This window comes from Pleurodeles waltl, chromosome 6 (genome assembly GCF_031143425.1).
Source record: "Pleurodeles waltl isolate 20211129_DDA chromosome 6, aPleWal1.hap1.20221129, whole genome shotgun sequence".
NCBI lineage: Eukaryota > Metazoa > Chordata > Amphibia > Caudata > Salamandridae > Pleurodeles > Pleurodeles waltl.
This window is the reverse complement of record NC_090445.1, coordinates 1,647,289,734-1,647,312,863: the sequence shown is the minus strand read 5'-3', so window position 1 is coordinate 1,647,312,863 and position 23,130 is coordinate 1,647,289,734. Positions and strand designations below refer to the sequence as shown.

Sequence of the window (23,130 nt, the reverse complement as noted above, 5' to 3'; positions counted from 1 at the left end):
TAGAAACTGTCTTTTTTGGGGGTGTCAGAGGGGCTCGTGTTTAGGGTGGTACGCACTGGAAGTGAAGTAGTTCCCCATCAGCTGAAAGATATTTCACAACACAAGTTTTCTGTGACCAAGGATGTGCTCCTAGAACCAGCACCATATGCAACTAGCACTGAGGTGTACTGCTCCCTGCACAAGGAAACCAGTGGCTGTGATGTGTCTTTGTTCTCCTTGTTGATGACATGGGACCAATGTTTGTGTCTTCCCTGATGATGTCACAGGTAACTGTGACCGATGGGACAGAAAAAGAATTATGCTTATGAATCTGACACGTGACCCACAAGAGGTGTTTGAGGAGCCATGCCTCTTGTTGGGTGACACTGAGGGATGCTTTGAAGCAGGTAGTTGAAAGAAAATAAGGATAATAAGGAATTGATGCAGGAAGCACAAAAGCAGGCCTAGCAATCTTGGCATCTTCTCGAATTTGGGAGGAGTCCATTGGTGTAGTGACTGTCTCATTTTAGCTGCTAGATGACTCCAACTCACCAGAATGCCTTGTTTCGACCTATAGGCTCTCATTTACGAAATCACCACATCCATGGAGCACAGTCTTGTTTCAATTACATCTAACTAATTTGACTGAAAATAATGATTTGTGCAAGTGAAGCCAAAAGTTGTGCCCCAGGTCCACTGAGTCATGTATGTATGTATGTGATTATTCTATACCATGAACAAAGCCAAAAGGCAGTGGAGTGCTTTCCACTCAGATTCCTCACCTATAGACTATCACCAGGTGCCAAACTGGATCCAGAGGCTTTCACAGCATGACTCCTGTGCACTGGTGGGTGGTGCTGTGAAGCTTCCCATTGACTTTGTTCCACCCCAGAATTGATAGAGCAGAACCACATATAAGCACCACTCCTGCGTGCTCAAATGATTTTTTCTTTCCACTCCCTCATACACACATTGGTTTTTTCGTCAGATTGACAATATTTTTCTTCAAAATATTGAAATCTAGTGTGCAAGTGAACAATGTCACCATTTTAAACTACATGGCTCAAACCATGTGGCAAGTGTCAGAAACAAATGTTGGTGACAGACCCGCATGAGCTGTGCCTTCAGTGTGTACACTTTGGACATGGCTCTAAGTCATATGAAGGATGCTCCCTTATGAGCCCAAAGGCAATCGGAGACTGAAGCGAAGTTGAGGGTGCAGACCAGTTGCTGCTCTCCAGGTAGTTTCCGTGACAGGTCATCTTTGTAGTCGAGGTTGTTTGTTAAGTTGAAGCCCAGACAGAAACAGAAACACAAGAAGATGAAGAGGGACCTGTCCTTATCTAACCACTTTATATAATCCGAAGTCAAAAGGCAAAAAGTGCCACTCGGTCTTGCTCTCTGTCTCCGATTGAGGAGCAGATTCCACAGTTGATTCCAATGCACCCAAGTTGCCCGGGTCATCAACAATGCTGAACCAATTGGAGGCTTTTAGGGTGCCCTTGTTGCACATTTTTGGCAATCTTCCAGTTTTGTTTTCTAAGCTTTTGAGCCCCTAGGATCCGCATGAGTCGTTAGCTAGGTTGCGGCCATCGGATCAGTATTCAGCACCATCTATGCCTCTCAAACACATCTCTGGTTCTGCACAACTCTGATGCAAACTTCCAAAACCTGTGCCAGTTGCTTCTATATCAACACCAATCTGGACTCTGCCAGTGAGTAAGCGGGTAAATTTGCTAATGTCCAACTCTGAGCCATATTTGTCTTGGCTCCCACCGAGGTCACATTTGGCCCTGTTCTGTCTGATTCAGACAAAGCTACACCTCTACCACAAAGCTGCCATCGGTTCCTTCACTAGCGTTTTGATTCTGACTCTGATCAGAGATTGCCACCATTAGAAGGAGACAACCAAGATGATGGGGGTGATTTTCCCCCATGTTATGAAAACAACAATTTGTATATGGATTTACAGGAGGCCTGTGGTCTTGATGCTTCCCTGATACTGGGTTGGTGCCCCTCATGGTCCACCAACAGAATAAAGTGCTTACTTTGCTGTAGTAATTAGACGTACTTCCTTTGCTGTGGTAATTAGATGTACTTCCTTTGCTGTGGTAATTAGACGTGTTGTTGGGGTTCTGGACCTACAACTTCTTCTGTGGTGGTCAAAATAATGCTCTTACTGAAGTTGTACAGCCTGGGCATGCCTTCTCTGAGTCCTAATTGTAATTCAATAAATCCATAACTGATAGATTGATGGGCACCTGGTGTGACTCTTGTTCTTATGTAATGGTCAATAGGCAGGTTGCCAGATGCCACAGATTGGCACTAAGCAACAATCAATTTTTGACTCAACACCTTACACCCGAGAGTCTGGTAGTTCAGGCTTCCACCTACAAGATAAATCCCTTCCCTTCCCATTTCACTTCGTACGACTTCCTCAGTCAGGAAGTCAAAGTGAATTGAGGCACTCGGGAAATAAATGTGTTTTTTTACCAGACTAGCTCCAAAGTTGGTCAGTACAAGTTGCCTGTTGGGAGATGGTTCACAAGCTCTTACTAGTGGTTCTGGAAGAGTTTAGGTTCTCCCTGGCTCAAACTACTTAATATGCAGCCGAATATGTAATTCTTGCTGGCTTGGACGCTACCTTTTCGGGAGAGCAGTCTGCACTAGGGCGGTGGTCCGTCGACACTCATATATAGGATCCACCGACTTTTCTGGTGATGTGAAATCATCCCTTGGTGATGTGCAATCATGCCTTTTCAGGCATCGCATCTAACTTGTGTAAAAGCTGAATCAGCTTAGGGCACTTCAAGGAAAGCCAAACCATGATATGCTCTTTGGCCCTTTCAACACCTGCCACACAGTTCTCTCATCAGCTTCAGCCCTTTAGCTACTTCAGAGGTTTAGCACACAGACAATGCCAGGCCCCCTTCCCCTCGTTGCAGTCTTCTCAGGTCTTTTGTGGTCAGGTATGGGGATCAGGCAGACAACCTACAAGTTGCTAGGGACAGCCACCTTCCCATTCTCCTACCACTGTGACATCAGCCTCCAAGACACTTTTGCTGACAGTTAGCGTCAAAAGACCACCCTGTGGGAGGCTGAATCAAACATTTTCTTTAGGGGTGAAAATGTATCACATCTAACTGATTGCTCCTTCAGATTGTTCAATAGGGGTATGGCCTCCTGTTCTTTGGCAGCCCACTGCATATTCTGCCCACCTTGTAGCAGCTTTCAGAGTAGCACCCGTCTGTCTTGCTGCAAGAGATGCAAGCTGTACTGGCCAGTCAGAGCCAAAAAGAGGGCTCTGGACTCAGAAATAGGCATGCGTACTATTTCTACTTGCTGAGGAAGGATGTCCTATTTTCGATCTTCACCCTCTGAATGCCTTCCTGTGGATGCATAATTTCATGTGCCCACCCTGCAGTCCTACAGACACCTGTGGTTCAAGGTCAGCCATGAGAATTATCAGTTTGATGTGCTTCCCTTTGTGCTTACCAGCACTCCTTGGGTCAGTGCTCACTGCCCATCTTTGCAGGTTTGAATATGAGTTTTCCCCTACCTCGATGACAGGCTGTTAATGGCAAACCTCCTGAAATTGTTTGGGTTCTCAGTCAGTGACCCAAAGACACAACTGACTTTTTGCAGAGTCTTTTATTTGAGCTGTTTTGGAAATTGCACTGTTTAGGGCTTTTCCTCATCACAGTAAGTCTAGGACATTCATACAATGATCCTGATGTTTCAACTGGCTGCTAGTTCTCAGCGATGGCTGTCCTGATGCCTTGTAGCCTGCTCACCTCATGCATCCTGCTTGCCCACTTCTCCAGGTGGCATATGCAGGCCATGCAGTGAAATCTGAAGCCTCAGTGGGCCCAAAGCCAAGGAGACTGTTGAATTTCATCAAGGTTTTGGAGGAGTCTACAGGATATCTGCAGTAGTGACTGCTTGACTGTTACCTGGCCAGGAGCCGACCCTTCATTGTTCCCCACTTCACTAGGGCGGTCATCTGGGAGAGGTGGACATTAGAGCACTCTGGTCTCCGGTGTACACCCGACTCCACATAAATCTGCTGGAGTTGCAGATCTTCTACCTAGCGTTGAAGGCGTTCCTACATCCATCAAAGGAATGCCGGAGCAGGTTCTCACCAGCAACACCAGCATCATGTGGTATTGCCACAAGAAGGATAGTGTGGGGTTTTGTGCCAAGAGGCACTATTCCTCTGGAGTTGGCTAGCATGTCAGGACATTGTGCTACTAGTGGGATCTTTAAACGCCAGGCAAGGCAAACTCAGCCAGCACGCCTGACAGAACACACATGGCAGTTGCATGCTAAGGGTGGCACAGGGCATCTTCCAACACTGGTGGGAACCTTGGTTGGATCTTTTTGCATATGTCAAGAATTCGTAGTTTCGAAAGATCTGTGCATTGAATTTTCCAAGAACATTGTCTCTAGGAAACAGATTCAGGCAAGAGTGAAATATGGGTCTCATGACCTGCTATGCATTGTCCAAGATGCAGCCTCAACAAGGGCTAAGGCTCATCCTGCCACGGATGCTACTACTGTGTTGGCATGCAGAGTGCCTGTTCTTGACATCTGCCAGGCAAAGACATGGGCATCAGTGCACACATTGACAAAGCATCATTTATTTGACTATCATGTCTTTTCGGAAAGGCATTCAACCCGTTCAGCACTGCATGGCACTTTAGTGTGAGCCTATTTGACAGACCTTTTTCCTTGGGAGGTAGTGGTTTAGTATGTATTCTAAAGGTGAGGAATGGATAGAATTACCCATCAGTAAAACAAGTTGCTTGTGTTTGGTAACACTCCTTCTGGTGGGTATTGTATGTAAACACATCATCTAGTAAGGCAGAATTCTAGAATGCCTTCTTTTGGTGATTAACACAGCAGGACAATGCTTTTTTGTTTCCTTTGCAGGTTTTACCTATTTTCGGATTAAAGCATAAGTCCCTTTCATGCAAAATTCCTAAAATTATTGCACTAGAAAGGTTTAGTGGAATCTATCATGTTAGAACATGTCAGGATGCTAAAATAAATTCTTTTTTGTGGTGCAGAAAATGGGGATGACTGAAGATGACAAGAGGAACTGCTGTTTGCTTGAAATCCGTGAAACAGAGGCCAAATACTACAAAACACTTGAGGATATTCAAAAGGTGAGATGTTGTGCAGCTGTCAGTTATGCAGGTGCCTGTGCTATCATGTCTGTAAACTTTGTTGTCACCTGTCTGTGCTTACTCTGAAGAGTGGCAACCTTTTTTCCCTTCAGTCTGTCCCCTTCTGTCTTTGTTCTTGCTGAACCCATCCATTATATTCTTTACTTCTCAATCTCAACTACTTTTTTCGCTATTCTAAGTCCTGCTTGTTGCTTAGTTTTCTCTGAATTCCTTTTAAATTATTAATGCGCCTTTTCTCATTACTCATACTTTCTCCTTCTTCCATCTGCACTATTTCCTTTTATCTTCTTTTTACAATATTTTCTTTCAACCATTATGCTTTCGGTGCTTCTCCTCTCACACTTTTCTCCCTTCTTGCTCTTTCTTCAGATGTATATCTCCTTCTTCTAACACTCTCCAAGCTGTCTTCTGCTTTTATTTTTGCTTTTCCTCTCCTTCGTGAAGTTGCTTCTCGACCACGCTTGATAAATAGAAGAGATTACCTAAGGGAGAAGGAACTCCTGTGCCCCCTCCAACCCCACAACTCATGCACACCACAGGCAGGTGATGAAAGCGCCCGCGAGGGTGGGCCCATAGGTCTGTTATTAACTAAAGGTGCCCCCAGCAGCATGAACACTGTGGTTACTTAGCACTGGATTTAATTAGAACAGAATAAAGCCCCTGGTGCAAGCGATCAGGATACATTATTAGTGCAGATGAAATATTAATGACTTTGATGTTACGCGGATCACTCATGCAAAAGGATGTAGGATTGCACCCCTTACCCTTTGAATGACATACCCTGATGGTGGTCAGTTGTTAGGTTTAAGAAGTGGGGGTCTTGAAGCTGTCAATAGCTGGATATAATTATTACAGTAATGTTTGCTTGTGTTAAGAGTGTAAAATGAAGCATTGCATGCAGGAATCGCTGTGGGTGCCGGCTTGAAAATCCATTGTGCTGCCCACGTGGGCTCAGGTCATATCCTAGTTGAAATGAGATAGGTGGCAGGTGCACACGTAGACATGTTATAGGAAGAGAGGAGCATAGAAGTACCACTGAGGGGCAGGTGGTACCCCTAGCTCAGCCCCATCTCTTTGATCCAGCCTCCTCTCGGTGAGGACCCAGCATCCAGTCACTTTCCTGCATCACAGGGTACATGACTGGCTGTCACCACACTGGGCCTGTTGAAGTATCACTCCTCACCCACAGGACAGTGCCATCCATCTGAAGGGTTTCACTGCGTCTTGCTCCTTTCTCCCCCTCTGTAACAGCAGTGCTCCATATGTATGCATTTTTGCTAAATAACCTTTCCACAGCATCATGATTTTTACGTGTTGTTGTTTTTTGTAAAGAAATGAGGGGTCATGGTTGCAAAGGCAGCACTAGAACCCCCTCCTTTCATTACAGTTGTCTTGGACAGTACAGGTCCCATTTACGCACGTCATGGCAATAAAGTCCATTACAATTTGAGTTTATCGTTCAAAAGTATTTACGTATATTTCCCCCCACCTAAAGCAAAAGGTCACACCCGACCATGCTCATACACTGGAAGTAGATCGGTTTTTGGTGATGGTTTGTTGTTTTTTTTTATCATAGTTGGTCTCTGATGTAATTGAAACCGTAAATCACATCTCTTTAACATTAAAGTCAATTTGTCTGTTATGTGGTAGTTAAAAATGTACAGTAATTTTCAAGGGAGCTCATTTTACAAGAAGTTAACAATTTTGGGTGCATGAATTATAAATATAGTTGCAGCCATCTTGCTTGAGATCTGATTTAAACTCTGCAGAGTACTGTCATTTGTATTTGAGGTTTAGTATTTGCAAATCCTGCACACTTGGAACTGCTAGCTGTGCAGTTGAGGCCTTCAATCATTCGCCAGTGCACTAAGGTGCTCTGCTCTCCACTTCAGTAGGTGAAGTGTTCACTGTACCTATGGCCATCTCTGACCAGAGGTAAAAACTTTGGGATTTAGGTACCATCACTTGGACTGTCTGACCCTAGAGATAAAACTTTCTTCAGCCATCTTAGGTAGCCACCCTCGGTGGTTGGAAGCCGTAAGTTAATATATCAAAAGTTTCCGGAAGTCAAGCCTTCGAGACTCCTTTTCACTCCCTCAGTATCCTAGCCACTGAGGTATAGGGCGAATAACGGCTTAAATGACCCAATTCCACACAGGTGACCTTTGACCACATGCAGATCCATTGGGTGGTAAAGTTGTAGCAGTGAAAGAGTACTTTGGCTTCACCCTACAAACCCCACAACCCTGTTGTTGGAATTGTTTAATTTATCACTCGACGAAGAGTAATATTGGAGGAGAATGCTGTGGGCTTGTCCCCTAGTTCCAAAAACTTAGAGAAGTGAGGGTCTTCATGTCTTCAACCCCTAGGACAATTAGCCAGTACCAGTTGCACTTGGTGCACACTGTCCAACATTGCCCAATCCTTTCCTCGTCCGCATAAGGTTTGCCAGGAATTCTCCAAGCCAAAATGCAAAGCACTGAAAACTAACCACCGCCAGCCAACCCTCCTGCCACAAAGCTGATGATGCATGTACAAGTGACCAGAACAGGGTGTCCGGCTGTCCCATTTTCAATCATTGCGGTATGGACTGCGATATTAAAACACCACAAGTATGCCTACAGCACCGGTAACTAAAAGTATGTCAACATATAAACAGTGAGGGATAGAATTTGTGTCGCTTGATCTATTTTGTCAGATAGTAAAGCATAGGCCCATCCCCACTGTAAATGCATCCACCAACATTTAGCCACCTTTATCCCTTTGCTTACCTTGGAAGATGATTGTTAACCCCTCAGGATTAATGTTTAGATGCAGGTTTTTATACGCTCTTCAGAGTACAGGGATTGAGAAGAAAAACCAGCAAGTTCATTGGCAAATACCTGGCACGTTTTAGCAATCTGAGGCTCAACAATAGTACGTCCATATCAATGGAGAAACGACCACAGCACATTCTAATCAACAGGTACAGCCGCAGGTCATCCTAATCAACAGTCACAGGTCATCCTAATTAACAGGTACAACCACAGGTCACCCCAATCAACTGGTACAACCACAGGTCATCCTAATCAACAGGTACAGCCGCAGGTCATCCTAATCAACATCACAGGTCATCCTAATTAACAGGTACAACCACAGGTCACCCCAATCAACAGGCACAGTCACAGGTCATCCTAATCAACAGGCACAACCACAGGTCACCCTAATCAACAGGCACAGTCACAGGTCATCCTTGTCAACAGGTACAACCACAGGTCATCCTAATCAACCGGCTCAAACACAACACCGCAGGTTTAATTATCGCAGGCACCACCCAGCACATTCTACTCAGTAAAGGTACAACCAGCGAGTCAGGAGAAGTTGTGTTTTTTCGTACACACGTTCGCAGGCTCCATGACCATAACAACTGTTCTGCGTTGTTCTTTCAGAACTACATGTTTCCTCTGAAGCTAATCCTCACCCCACAAGAAATGCTGGATATTTTCATCAACTTGGAGGTAAGACGACTGAATTTCATTCTTTGTAGGCTTCGAGGTGGCCATGCTTGGGAGTGATGTGTCGTGTGTCTGCTATTTGACAATGCAAACGAGGCACTGACGGACAAAGCTGTTTTCATTCCTGCTCCGATTGAAGATGTGTCTGTGACCTGTATTCTGTACAATCAGGAGTGTGCTTAGTGTCACAAAGAGAGAGAGCAGATCTCTACTCTTAGCTTGTTGATCTGTACAAATTGTATCCTGATACTGTGTGATGTACTCTCTGCTCCCTACAGTAGAGTGTTCAACTGCACAAATTAGATTTTTTTTAATAGCAATGGGTTTTTACATTAGAAACATACAATTAATTCCTTCTGAAATTGATGGTTACACTGCACTGAATGCAGTTACCTGACCAGCAGCACCCTGTTCATATTTCCTGTTCTGCGCTTGCAGGTGACTTTTATCTGCATAAACAGCCACTTATTTGCCTGGAATGGGCTTTCCACTGATTACTTTTCTCTCGCCTTGCTAATTATCTCCACACCACTTCTCCTCAGTGCTTCTTTCGGTTTTATATTTGTATTAGAAGATCAACGCATTTACTCACCTTGTCTGTAATGGTCTGTTCCACTTACACCATTCCTATTTCCATCCTCAATGGATCCACTTTGCCTTCTGCTTACTCCGCCATTCCTGTGTTTAAAACTTTATTCTCTCATTAGTGGATTATCTCAGAGTAAGCCTTACACATTTACCCCTTCACTGACTTGCTCTCCACTACCTGACTTTGCTTTCTAGTGTACACTACCAGTGAACACCATCTCATATAGAATGTCCAATTCCCCTCTGTACCTGCATCCCCCATAATCCACTATTCAAGAATTACTGTTTTTCACCCTGGCACAATAATCCATCTCATGCATCCTCCATTTGAATTCTTTACAGATCACCACCCTACAACCTTCCATAATGCCCACTCCTATCCATCGCTGGACTTGTTCCATGCCATTCCGTGCCCTGTCAGAGACTGTTCCACTGCACATCATTACAGATGGGTGCTTCTTTGATGTTAGTGTACATCATGTTACTTTTCTTAGCTATGGTTCTCCTTTCCTTCCAACTTCTCAATGGGTGAAGTGTGGGTTGAGGTAATTAGGTGACCATTTTTATCCAGATAGGGCTTTTGTGTCTGGAGCGAGTGGGGCCTATGGTAGAAACCTCTTAGGATGACATTCTAGAGCTGGTTGACACTGTCAGTCTTCCCCTCACATTATATATTCACTCAGTGTGTTCATAAAGTTGCTTATTCAGTGAGGCTCCTCCCATGGAACCCCAATCCAGTGTCATACATAAAAATGTAAGCATGATGTTAATCTCCCAAATTGTAGAATTACAATTTTACCTGATGAATGGTCATTAACTGATCCGCAACTAGGTACATTGCAAGAAGTGATATCAGTTTGGTAAGATAGCAAGGCTTAAAGTTTAACAGCAAATATCTTCAGACCCTTTAAAGAACGCTCAACAATAATACTCCAGAATCAGGCTTTTTATTTAAATGTGCCAGTATTTCATTCAAATGCCTCCAGCAATTCAAGACCAAGAAATCTACATTTAATAAAAGTACCAGTGAAAACCTGGACACCAGTCCCCATCGTAACTCAAGGAGGGTTATTTCCAGGTCGGATTTTCAGCAAAACCTCACACTAAACAGATATGGTTTCTCTTGAATGACTGGATGTCAATTTCCTTCGTGGATATCCCGAACATTGAGCATAAACCGACTTTTCTTTTGATGCACTGGATGTAAATTTGTGATGTGGATATCCAGAAAGTTTGCCATTGAGCGAGTTCTTTGAGCTATGGCATTGATCCTGCATCCCTTGACCTACCTTGGCCATCTTTGGTATTGACTGGCCTTAATTACTAAGAACAAATGGGATGTACAAATCAAAAAAGCAAAAAGTACACAAAAAGAGCTCACCTCTTCAACCTATTACCAGAAATGTTCAGAAGAAATGCTAGCTACCTGTCCAAAGTCTGACAATGGAATGTCTCCGAACCTTTGAGACGAGGCTCTCTCTAGAGGGTGACACAGTAACATCTTGGGAATCCAGGGCATTCATAACCTCTGGGTTTGGATTGGAGGGTTGTAAAAACACAGGATCTTGCTTATGCATTGATTATGAAATCCAGTTTGAAACTTGGTAAACTTTATTCATCTCACAAAATGAATGCCCGGCAAAACCAGGCTCCGTACCCTAGCTTTAAAAAAAAAAAAAAAGTCTGCAAACGATCTTGTATTGAATAAATGTTTGCTCCGTATTTAGCCCAAAAAAACCTTTAGTGTGAACAATAAAATCATTGCGTATCTGTTTTTTATTTTTTTTCCTGGTTACCTCGTCTACCCTTATAACCTTGCAGTGCGCTCATTTGTAACATCAGATATATATTATTTTGCACCTGTCAGTCCTTGTACCTTGCCATGAAGTTTTCAACAGTTCCTCACTCGACAAAAATCCCTTTTCATCCCTTTGGATTTAACACGCAGCTAGAGTGTCCTGGTATCTGAACTTCTCATTTCCCTTGTTGAGACATTGGGATAAACATTTTCTCTGTGAAAGGATGTTTTATAACTGGGATGCTAACTAGTCCACTGGAGCTAATTAATGTAAAAGGCACTTAAAAAATGAAATTCCTTGCTCTGGTTTTATTTAAATGTATTGATTTTTCTCTTGGATGTTAGGACCTCATTAAAGTGCACTTCAGCTTCCTGAGGGCCATCGATTTGTCGATGATTTCTGGTGGGAGCAGCTTGGCGAAGGTCTTTCTGGAGTACAAAGATCGGTGAGTTTGAAGTGTCACAAGTGCTGGTGCATTCGGTTGTCACCAAGTGTGAATATTTTGAATTCTTTATTAAGTGTCAATGTAGTAGAAGGGTCGTGGAGTATCCGGTTTATGAGCCTTGGCCACTAGTGTAAAATGAGTAAGAGGTTTGGTCTATCATAACTTGTCCCATCAAGGGATGCTTGGTACGTGGCACTGGGTGATGCATGAGATGTTTAGACACCATATCACACATGAGGCTTATTTGCCATCTTTAAACAGAGCGAAGGAAGAGGTTCTTGTGCTGCCCTTGTCTTAGAAAGGGAATCAGAACAATGAGTAGTGCAATGAAATACATGTTTTTTTTTTATGGAAGAAAGGGTCCAGCGGCCCTTAGTAGTTCTTTATGTCATATGTGTATTTTAATATATGGACGGAATTAGCATAATTGTTGTTGAAGTAAATGGCTGTAGAATTTTTAATTACATTTTAATTGTTTTCTATATATATATATGTGTGTGTGTATGTATAATATGTATATAATATATAATGTATATATATATATATATATATATATATATATATATATATATATAACTTCAAAAATGCTCGAAATAAGATCTCAATCAGCCCAAAGGGGTGGTGCGAGAGCCGGTACGAGCAAGCCGGTAAATAATTAAGCAAAAGAAAAATAGATATAATACTCGCACACCAAGGCTGCTGTGTCAGTCGAAACGCGTTGTGTGTAGATTAAACTGATCTTTTTTGTCCTGAAACCCGAGTGTGCGAGTATTATATCTATTTTTCTTTTGTTTATATATATATATCTGTATAATATATATACACATGCAAATGTGCAGTGTGTTATATGCTATTTAACACCATTGTTGGGTGTGCGCTGGGATCACGACTCACGAGTTAAAGCCTCATGTGAGTCATTATGACCCTTCCCAACGTTAATAATGACGGTATGCATTCAAGTGGTATTTGGGTATCGCAAACCTTGACAAAAGGCACTGGTAACGAGTCCAGTGGAGTTACAGTTGATTGAACATGTGTCTGGGTTCAAGAGATAGGCTGTGCATTCATTGTAATCATGTGTTCTTTAAAGAGGTGCATCGTCAGCTCTATTATAACTTGGAGCAGGGTTGGAGCAGTACTAATGGACAGAAGGATATTGTTCCAGATCCTGAGGGCAAAGATTGTCAAGACCTGTTGCTTTGTGTTCTCTTTTTTAAAACTTCTTGGTCTCCAGTCTGGTGGTGACCTGGTTGCACGTGTATTAAGATTCACTAGTGAAGGTGATTTGTCACCAGAGAGATGGGGTGCTACTCTTGATGGCTTTGTAAATGATGCATGTGGTTTTGAAGATAGTGTGGGCAGGCGTGGGGGGCCAGTGGAGTTCCTTGAGGATGGGGGTGATGTGGCCATATTTCGAAAGGCCATGGGTGATACGTGACTCAGCATGAAGGATGCCTTTAGGGGAAGTACGAGTGGAATTAAGAAGTTTATGGTGCAGATTTAGATGGAAGTACAAGGGCTAGATCAGCATTTCTGAAGCTGTTTACTGGGAGGGACAGTTTCACTTTATTCAGTAGAGAAATCTGGTACCAGGTCATCATTGTTTTCTTGACAAAATGTTCCTTGAGGGTTAGGTTTGTCTTCAGGATGAAGCCAAGTCACTTGGCACTGGCTGATAATGGCAATAGAAAGCATATTGCACTATGCACATCTCCATATATGGTTTGTGCCACGTCAGTTTTACAGATTTGTGTTTGTAAAACAGGTATTTGATAAAACAGGATGTCATACATTATGTTGTGCTTTGGAACAAAAGTGATTTTCACCAGCAGAGTTCTACCCCTGTTTAATCATTGGAACATGCAGTCTGAGAGCCAGTAACCACTGTTTTTCTCATATTAATTTCACTGTACTGTGATAATAACATTACTGTTGCTCTATAGCAATTTATATGTGAATGTATGTTGATTACTAAAACAGGACTAGGTAATGTAACATTAGACCATATTTATTTTCCAGAGCATGGCATAGGTATCCAGCAAGGGATATACCATGGATACTAATGATGGGAGTGCGTGTGATGGTGGAGTGTTTTGGTAAATAGTTTAATGGGGTGTAGTGATGAAATATATGCATGTAGTTATAGTCCATTCTCCATTGTGCGTCTGTTCTGCAGTGAAGTGTTCATGTTGCATGGAATTGAATTTTTTTTCGTACTGTCCGCTATTTCAAGCAGTAGCGTTTTAACATAGGTCAGTTGTTGTACAGTGACCTTTGTTCTGCAAACTTCATCATTCAAGGTCTTACCAAACATCCTGCTCTTTAGAGACTACCTAGAAAGGCCATGTTGGATCTAGCCTTCGGCTGACGGGTGTTGTTGAGTTCCATGTGATGTGTATAATCATCTTTACCCAACTGTCTCCTTGTATGAAATTGGATTGTTAAGTGAGGTGGGTTACAACCCACCCCAAAGAATAATCCCAACCCTTGTCAAGGTGAGCCACTATAGTCACTAAATAAACCTAACTCAGCATTCCTGGTAGCAATGCCACAGAACAGACAGGCAGAATTTAGAGCAATGTGTAAAGTGTTTAAATAGTGACAAAACAGTAATAAAGTCAGAGTACAAAACAATAAAAATCCCCAAATGATTTAGGAAAATGGAGTAAAATCTATTAAGCCAAATGACACATAATGGCAAAATCAAATAAGTGGAACTGAAGATATTAATGTTTAAAGTTTTAAGTTGATATAGTGCCAAGTAGCATAAAGTGCCAATGATAGCCAATGGCCATGGTAGACTGGGCAAAAACAAAAAGAGGGAGAAGAAGGATACAATGCTGGGCCTGCCCTCCTTAGTAACTAAGAAATGTCACATTAAAACCCAGCAGGAGAGAAGTTCCTACAGGAAAAAAAAGGTAAAAAGATTTTCCTTTAAAAACCCTCACCCACCAGGGTTACCCCATGGTGGCATGCTTCTTCATTTGGTTCCTCCCGTTTTGCTGTGGAATGAGGCGTGCTACGACCTACGGGATACGTGGGAGCACTTGTTTCAGAATATTATTCCGTCAATGTGACTCAGGTAAAAGGAAAGATACGAGTGGAGGGCTCTTAAGGAGGTTAAAAATACCTGCCTCCTAGCGGTTGCAATACTTTAATAGATGTCCTAGTGGCGGTATGGTTAAAAACGGGGGGTACGTGGAAATAGGGTATGTAGTGTACCTGCCTTCCTGGTCTACATGTTTCAAAGCATACCCCTAGGCTTATCATCAGGACCGAGGATGACTTTCTGGTTCCACTCCTCGCAGAGAGATCAAATATACATGCGCGTGCTTTGCATGCTAAGGCTAGAGAATACTACACCTATCTCATGTGGTGTCATCAGAGTAAGACTTTGTAGGTTACTACCTCCAGTATCATGGATCCGCCGGGTGGGGGTGTGCTTATTGTCACACTTTCGCCAAAGCGCCACTCCCGCTGCTTTACCTATGAATTTTCTGACCCCGGGGAGGTGAGAAATAAGTAAAGGAGTGGTAGTGTCGCTTTGACGAAAGTGTGACTATAAGCAGACCCCCCATCTAGCATGTAGATGTTGAGGGCATCTAAGTGCAGCAATCCATCTTTTGTTAACCTTTGAAATATGTGAAATAATGTTTGTCATTTTTGACTCCTCATAGGCCATTGTTAGTAAAGTGTGGAGATCTCTGTCCTGGACATGGCTGCAGTATCAGTTACCGAAACCTTTATTTTTGTTTGTTCACACTCCAGTTTATTTTTTATTTTTCTTCTTTTGTGGGCTCCATCTACAGCATCTTTTGAATTCCAACACAAAGGCATGTAAATTTGAGACATATTCTAGAAGTGGTCTGTTCACTTGAAAGGTAGAACTACGAGAAAAGTGAACTCCTAGAAGCATCTAAATACAATTTCTCGCTGTGGTATTAAAAGTTCAATAGAAGGCGTTGTCAATTTGAAGGGTTGTGGCTTCAAAGGTATGTACTCTTGCACAGATCTTAGGCCTATGTGAGTGTCTGGTTGAGAAAGCACAGAATAATAAATGCAGTTCACAGTCTTGTGCATGTGCAGCTCTCTAAGAATGACTTTGTGGACAAAGGTTGGAATGAAAATGAAATATGTTAATACCCCCAGAAGTTAATGATATCTTCTGAATAATAAGGAAGGTGTGGTGCATTCTTGTTTGTCTCTATACAGCAGGCTGGTTCGGTGGGGAGCTCGGTCACATCAAATTTTTCACCTTTGAGCTCTTAATCTTAGATGTGCTCAGTGGTCACCTGCTGACCACCCTTTGCTCATGGACATATCGGCCCTGCTTGTATATAATTGTGAGCTGCAACCTGTCTGATTTGTACACAGTTGCCTTGTTTGTCTGTGTGTGTACACACCGGAGAAGGTGTTCTCCATGCACACGTGTGTTCACTGGGGTCATGCAGGCGTGAATGCAGGCTACACCTGCTTTGTATGCATCCAGACCTCAAACCTTCATACCTGACAAGCGAGATCAAGATCTCCGGTGGTCTACCCAACCCCCACAGTAACAACATTGTCAGGCTAAGAAGAAGGTGCAGAATTGTCGGACCTTTTTCTGCTAAACACCTACGATCTGAAACTGAAGCCCTGTGTAGATCAGACCACTCTCTCACATTCACTTCTGCAAGGAACTTCATTTCAAGGTGCCTTTGTGGTCCTCACTTTACTGCAGTGCTTCACTCCTTTATAGGTAGATGTGTTCTATATATGGTACCCTTATGCACATGTAGGCATGGATGCTTTGATTTTCAGAGCCAAAAAACAGTCTTCAAGCTTACTAAGCCCCAAAAAACAGCTTTTGCAAGAACTGCCTAGCTCATTCACATCAGCTCCCCAAGACCCCTGCAGAGAAGCTTGGGCAGACTCCATCTGTAGTTCCATGTCCGGGGACCATGTCCATAGGGGCCCTGGCCTGGCAGTTCAGGTTGGACTGCTCCTGTTGGAAAACGACCAAGGCTAATTTGCATGTGGCTGGTTCCTGTCTGAGGTAGCATGGTGAGCACAAAAATGATAGACAGAAATGCAGGCTGCATATTGATCAGTGACTGAGGTTAATTCAGATATTCCACCTGTCTCTTTTGATTTCCTCAGTGTGACAGGTATCCTCAGACATGGGTCCCGTTGTTAGTGTGTCACTGAAATCAAGGCAAACGCTAGTTACAAGTCTGAAATTGGTCTGTGGTTGCTTGCGTTCGTGTTCAGAGTGGAACTGGCCTGGGAGGTTGTGCTGGACTGTTCCCTTTGGAGCAACACCAAGGTTGATCTACATGTGGCTGCTTTCTGACTGAGGCGGTATAGGGGTGAAAAAATGGATAGACTTGAATGTGGTTCGAGTAATTACCAGTGGGTTACATTAATTATAGAGTTTCATCCATCACTTGTTTGCTGTCCTCAGTGGGAGGCCCAATACTCTGGGCAGAAACTTTAACCGTAGTTCTGGGTCTCCTGTTTTTCCAAACCTGTCAACATGCACCCATGTCAGGCTCTGGCTTGAGACAGATGGATTATTCCCCCAATGCTCAGTGGTTCTGGCTCAAACAGGGGTTTTGCTCTTTTCTGCAGCACAGGTCTGTCCTATGATATAAAGCTGTAAATCTGACTGCCCTTGAACGGACTATTTAACAAAGACTTACTTCTATGTTGTCTACTTGCGGCGTGTTATTGTCACCAAGTAGGTCAGTGGTGGGGAAGACAAGTATTGATCACACATTCGCTGGATCCCAGGATTTGGCCTTTCTTGATGAAAAGATTCGTTCTTCAGGAGTGCGGACATTACGTTTTGTCAGTTCCATGGTCCATTTTCAGCGCAATTTCTTCGAACATTCAGGCCAGAAGAGGGCAAGCATTATGACGTCAGACACATTCACGCAGTTCTGCCAGTGAAAACTGGTGCCCTTTATGACCTCACAAACATTCAGCCAGTTCCAGTCCACTTTATGGATTGTTACATGAACAATCGCCAGGCAGGCTGAATGGGCCCTTAGCTTGGCTGTGGTGTAAACGAGGTAGTTCAGCAAGCCCCTGGGTTTGTTTCTCAGCCGTGAGTCGATGAAAAAGAGAGAGCAAGGGGCATATTTCTTGATAGAGTTTTTCCTTTACTTCAGCGTGAGTGCCGGCTCGAAGAAGGTCGAAGCGGGAAAAAAGTCTGTTTTGTAAGCACAGGTGAACTCGCTGACCCACTTTTGAGAGGTATTCGCGGATGACTTTTAATGCGGCTCGACGCCCGCTGGGCAGACTGCTGAATTAATCAGGCCCAGGGCGCTGGCGCGAGGAGCCGGTGAGTGACAGCTCGGCACGCGCGGAGCAGCATCTCTGCATTGCAAAGCAGGTCCCGAGACAGGCGCTCCCAGTTTTACATATTCCTGCGCCGTCTTGAATGATCACTTTCCCAGCTTCAAGTTGTTCTGTCCTGGTTTAACTGAACCCATTTGTAACCTAGCGGGGATTTCTACCTGCTCAAATAGTGATCATCGGCTTCAACGCATTTACAGCGAATGTTTCTTCAGCTGTGATGGAGGGTCTCAAAGATTTTTAAAGCTCCCGCACGTGTTGTTCGTTTGTCACAACGGATGCTAGGACGCAGGGGGGAGGGGCAGGGGGCAGTACTGCAAAGCATCAGAAAGATTGACAGGGTGGCAGATCTGTAGGGGTCAGTACACCGCTGTGCCGCTCTTGTGAAACGTGTCTGCCAGAATCCTACCGCTGTGGGGAGGTGGGTGATTGACACCTTTCACTTGGATTACGTTTGCTCTGTCCATAGGAGTTATCAGCACATATTACGTTATGCAGATGTGTAGAGAGCACTATCATCACAGAGGGTATGTAGCCTTGCACTGAGCAGGTGTGAGTCGCGGCAGGGCTAGGGCCTGGTGGGACTACTCTAAAAGCCAGATCCTCAGCTCCTTTCGGAATTCAAGAAGTGTGGCGGAGGCTCTTATGTGTAGCATGGTGTGACAAAGATTTTATACGAAGCCTGAGTGCCTCAAGCTCGCTCGCCAGTGGTGTTTTCTCACTTGGAAGGTATAGACAAAGAACCAAGGGTGTAGGAGACATTAAGGCCCTTGTTACAACATTGGCAATATTGACCGCCTACCGCCACGGCGACGGCCAACAACATACCGCCGCCATGGCTACCAGCTGTCTACGCGTATCATGACCGCCGACGGTATTCCACCAGAATGCTGGCTGAACACCGCCGACGGTCATGGCGGCAAGGCGGTGCTGCTGACAGCATCATTGCCACACCAGCAAAACACCGCCTTCCGTATCATGAGCAATGATTAGGCCTAGCGGGGTTTTGCTGGTGGACGCTGCTGCTGTCAGCATCGCTGCGGACAGTCTCCAGCCAGAGGACCCCCCTGCAAGCAGGTAAGTTGGGTTCTCTGACCAGAGAGGGAGGTGGAGGGTGTTGTGTGTATGTGGGGGGTGTGTGTATGTGTTGGAATGCGTGCCTGCAGGTGTGAGTCACGTAGGATGCATGCATGAATGAGTGATTGTGACTGTTGTGTCTTGTGAATGCATGTGTGTGACAAGGTATGTTGGTGTGTTTTGCGGTGTGTGGGTATGTATGTCTGCATACGTGGGTGGATGTGGGTATGCGCGTGCGCATGTGTGTATATGGGTGCACGTGTGGTTGTGTATATGTGTGGGGAGTAGGAGAGGAGGGGGTAGGGAGGACTCTGGGCAGGGGGGCGGGGGAGACCCCTATCAGTGCCAGGGAAGGGATTCTGATAGTGCCTACCACCATGGTTTTTGCGGCGGTAAGATTGGCATGAAAACCATGGCGGTAGGCTGGGTCGTAATGCTGAGGGTGGGATTGTGATGGCTTCTGGGCTGGAGACCAAAGTCCAGCACAGGGATGGGCTGTGGATCACACAATTTAGTTAACTGAGTAAGCCAGGATTTGCGTTGAGTGGTGCATACTATACATTTCAGGTACTGCATGGTTACATCGTCTCTCTTTTGTTTAACACCGAAGAACAGTCCTTTGTGTTCAATTATATGACCGGTCCTTTGTGTTTATTTATTGTTATTAAGTTAGTGTTATGGATGCATATGGAGTTCAATAAATGTACTTATCACACTTTATATCAAAATGACGTTCAAGACAAATGTATAGATATGCGTCGTCAGAGTAGGATCCCTCCTGTACATATGAGGAAGGACAGAAATGTCTGGAACTGGTCCACATGTGAAATGAAACCGGTTCACAGATGAATTCAGGTAAACTTTGTGATATGTGCAAGACAGCAAGATGGATTTTTTCCCCTCAGGGTGTTTACCTTAAAATCCTGGTTTCAACAAATGAGTAACACCGAGACCAGTGTGCTACTTGTGCACCCTTGTGGGAGAGGCGCCCAGCATGCTGTGGACTTTACACGCTCTTTAGAGAGACCGGACCTGGGTCCTGAGGTTCTGCCAATAGAGCAGCTTCTCGCTTGCCCATTCCCCTATTTGTGAGGTTCCTCCACCGAGTACCCTGGGCTTTTGCACTGATGTGGAGTGCACGTGCGTCAGTCACCACGCGCTGAGTTAGCTACAGGGACGGACTGGGAACCCAAAACAGCCCTGTCATTTTTGTCAGTCCAGCTGTCTTGGGGTATGGGCAGGGGTGGGTGTGGGTGGGAGAGGGGTGCAAATGTGAGCTTGCTTCTGCTTTTGTTACTGAAGAGCTGATATTGCATCACCTCTGCAAAACTGGCACCCAGGCACAAAACGGGACTGCACCACTGCAAATCTGGCCCCCACCCTTCCAGCCTCCTGGGAAAATACCCGATGTCCGCTACGGCCAGTCGGCCCTGGTGAGCTAAGGGTTTAATGAGCCCCTAAGGCGCATCGTGACTCACATCTGCAACAGTAAACCAGGCGAATGAACAATCTCACCTGCTGTGCGGCATAATTGCAACGCGTGCTGTGTCAGTGCGGTCTACTGTTTCTACCCAAGGGCATTACAGAGATGATTTCTACATCTGAGGTGGTTTTCTTTATATGCTCCATTGTAAGCAGCCAGGTGTCTACAGATCAGTCCTTCTTAGGCCTGGCATTAGCCCAGACCCTTATATTTTAGCAGAATTACCACAGCTGCCGGTTTTCAGGGGCAATACATGATGTGCTGCTCCTGTCCAGGTTTTTTCCTTGAATTCTGTGACTTGTCCTGTTTTATAATGGAATAAACATGACTACTAGACCTAGAATTAAAAAATATACGCTTACTTACATGGTCATTCAGCCAGCCCTCATCAGCCATTGGTCTGTTAGTGTGTCATTGGCATTTTACTTCTGCCCACTAGGGTATACAGCTGGGGCAATGGGGTGCCCCTTCAATCATTAGCATACTTCTCTGTCAGACACAACATTCTGCCCTGTTACAAGTAGCACTTGCACAACCAAAGTAGTTTCATTCACTGCCAAAGACTGCTATGGGAATGTGTACTTTTTGAGACAAAACATATTTTTTTTGCCTTTAGCTGTTGTTTTACTATTTGTAGAATGAAGTGGGCAAGGCAGCTTTCCACAGAACAATTTTGCTAAAACATGGCAAACCAAGACTAGCTGTCAGGACCAGACCTATTGGTTTTTCCGAGACTTTGCTGTAATTGTTGTGATCCTGGGTTAGGTACTTATTGGCAAGGTATCTTCCCAAGACCCCCCCATCATACAGCCTGTTTGTGAATAATGCCGATGAATATATTTTACCCTTTGTGATTTTTTAAATTATTTTGTGGTCACCTGCAGTGTGCCCATAGCAGAAGCTCAGTCGTGATCTGCTATGGTCCATGGTGAAGGTTTGCTTTTGATCAGCTCATTGTCCTCTCTCCCTTGTCTTTCTTCTGAATATCTTCTTAAGGATCCTTTCCCGATTCTCCGAAAGCTGTGTTTGAGGGTGACAGCTTTCCCAATTCTTTCTCACTCTCAATGAACTATTTTGGACCTTGTGGCTCCTCTTGAAGCTGCTTCCTTTGGATAAAACCAAATCTTTGTTTGTCTGACTAGTGCCTTGATTTCCACCCTGTCCTTGTTTTTCTGTGCATTTAAATTATTTTATTGAAACATAAAAGCGCTGATGGTTTCTGGTTTCCCCAGACTTTGGACTTCTCCACCATTAACATTTCTTACACAGCGGTCAAGGTACGTCTCCTGCAGTTGTGCACACTACGGTCATTCGAAAGCATCCAGAAGTGAAAGCAACCTCATCTAGAAGCACATCTTCCAAATAATGTGTGTGTTCGGTAACATGCATTATTTGACATGACAATGAGTGAAAGTGCAGGGTGTTGAGTGCTATGAAGCATCTCTGCAGACATGTCAGCCAGTTAACCCATCTTACGACATTAGCAACTAGTGAACATAATATTTGTATTAGTGGACATGGCTTGGCCGAGAGCACCCTAAAAATAGTTTCAGAAGAAGACAGTGAGCTGAGGTGTGAAGGATAGTCGATTCCTCCTACCCTTCATCTGACTTTACTCGTTCTTTCTTTGTGCCATGATTTCTTCTGCTAAAGACCTTCGTTTGCTCGTCAACTCCAGCGAGAGCCATCCTTCTCAAAGACTTCTAATGATGCTAGCTCATGGGTGCTGATCAAACAAAAACCTGCAACACCTCTTCCTGTATTCCGCCAGTGGCCCCAAAACTGACAACTGCAACTGACGTCTGGTTGCTGTATCCGACTACTCATTCTTCAATTGGGACAAAGCCGTTTGATTTGCAACACAAACCCTCTGTGACCTCCGTAGACACCTAATGTTGCATCATCACTACCCCATCCTAATACTAGGAAGGCTTGCTGTCCTCCACTCACAGGGGGACCATCAATTTAGTAACCCTGTAAAATATGTGATACACGTAGTCGGTGCATGTATTCTCGTTTTCTGGTCCAACTTACATTGAATCATTGTCTTACCCATGAGATTAAACATGGTCCACTACGTTGGCGGTGTCTTCATGTATGCACCTTCACAGCTAGAATGTCTTGGTGCATAAGTAAACACAGAGGCACAACATTTTGGTATATGTGACAGCTGGATAACAAAGGCCTCTTATCGGCCGGTGGCCATTTGTAAGCTTTGGAGTCTGCTGCATGTTGAGAGATGTTTCCTTTCTGCACTTCACCATTGTGGGACGTTTTCCCTGGATCTTTTGCCTTGAGTAGTGCAGGAGGCAGGGAGCGTTGTGATATCAAGACATAGAGCGAGCCAGCAGAAAAGAGGATGCTCCACAGCAGCTGTACTAATCTTCTTCCAGTCGGTACAGACATAGAGTACACTTTGTTTATATTCCATTGGGTGCACGTACAGAGAAGGTGTGTATATTCTTGTTGGTGTGCATACAGAGAAGTGCGCATGTTCCATCGGATGTGCTTACAAAGAAGGTGTGCATATTCTTCTTGGTGTGCATACAGAGAGGTGTGTTTGTTCAATTGGATGTACATATTGAGAAGGTGTGCATATTCTTGTTGGTGTGCATACAGAGAAGTGCGCATGTTCCATCGGATGTGCTTACAAAGAAGGTGTGCATATTCTTCTTGGTGTGCATACAGAGAGGTGTGCTTGGTTAATTGGATGTACATATTGAGAAGGTGTGCATAT

At 44.2% G+C, this 23,130-nt stretch overlaps 1 protein-coding gene across 2 annotated transcripts in view; it reads left to right on the top strand.

Annotated features, from left to right (window-relative positions):
• The window catches only part of VAV2 (vav guanine nucleotide exchange factor 2), a 708,430-nt gene that overhangs the window by 532,049 nt on the left and 153,251 nt on the right, over positions 1–23,130 (top strand). For both annotated transcript variants that reach the window (XM_069241562.1, XM_069241561.1), the window contains exons 6-8: positions 5,049–5,147; positions 8,597–8,665; positions 11,394–11,494. In XM_069241562.1, coding sequence (XP_069097663.1) covers positions 5,049–5,147; positions 8,597–8,665; positions 11,394–11,494 — 269 coding nt within the window. The remainder of the gene's footprint in view (positions 1–5,048; positions 5,148–8,596; positions 8,666–11,393; positions 11,495–23,130) is intronic.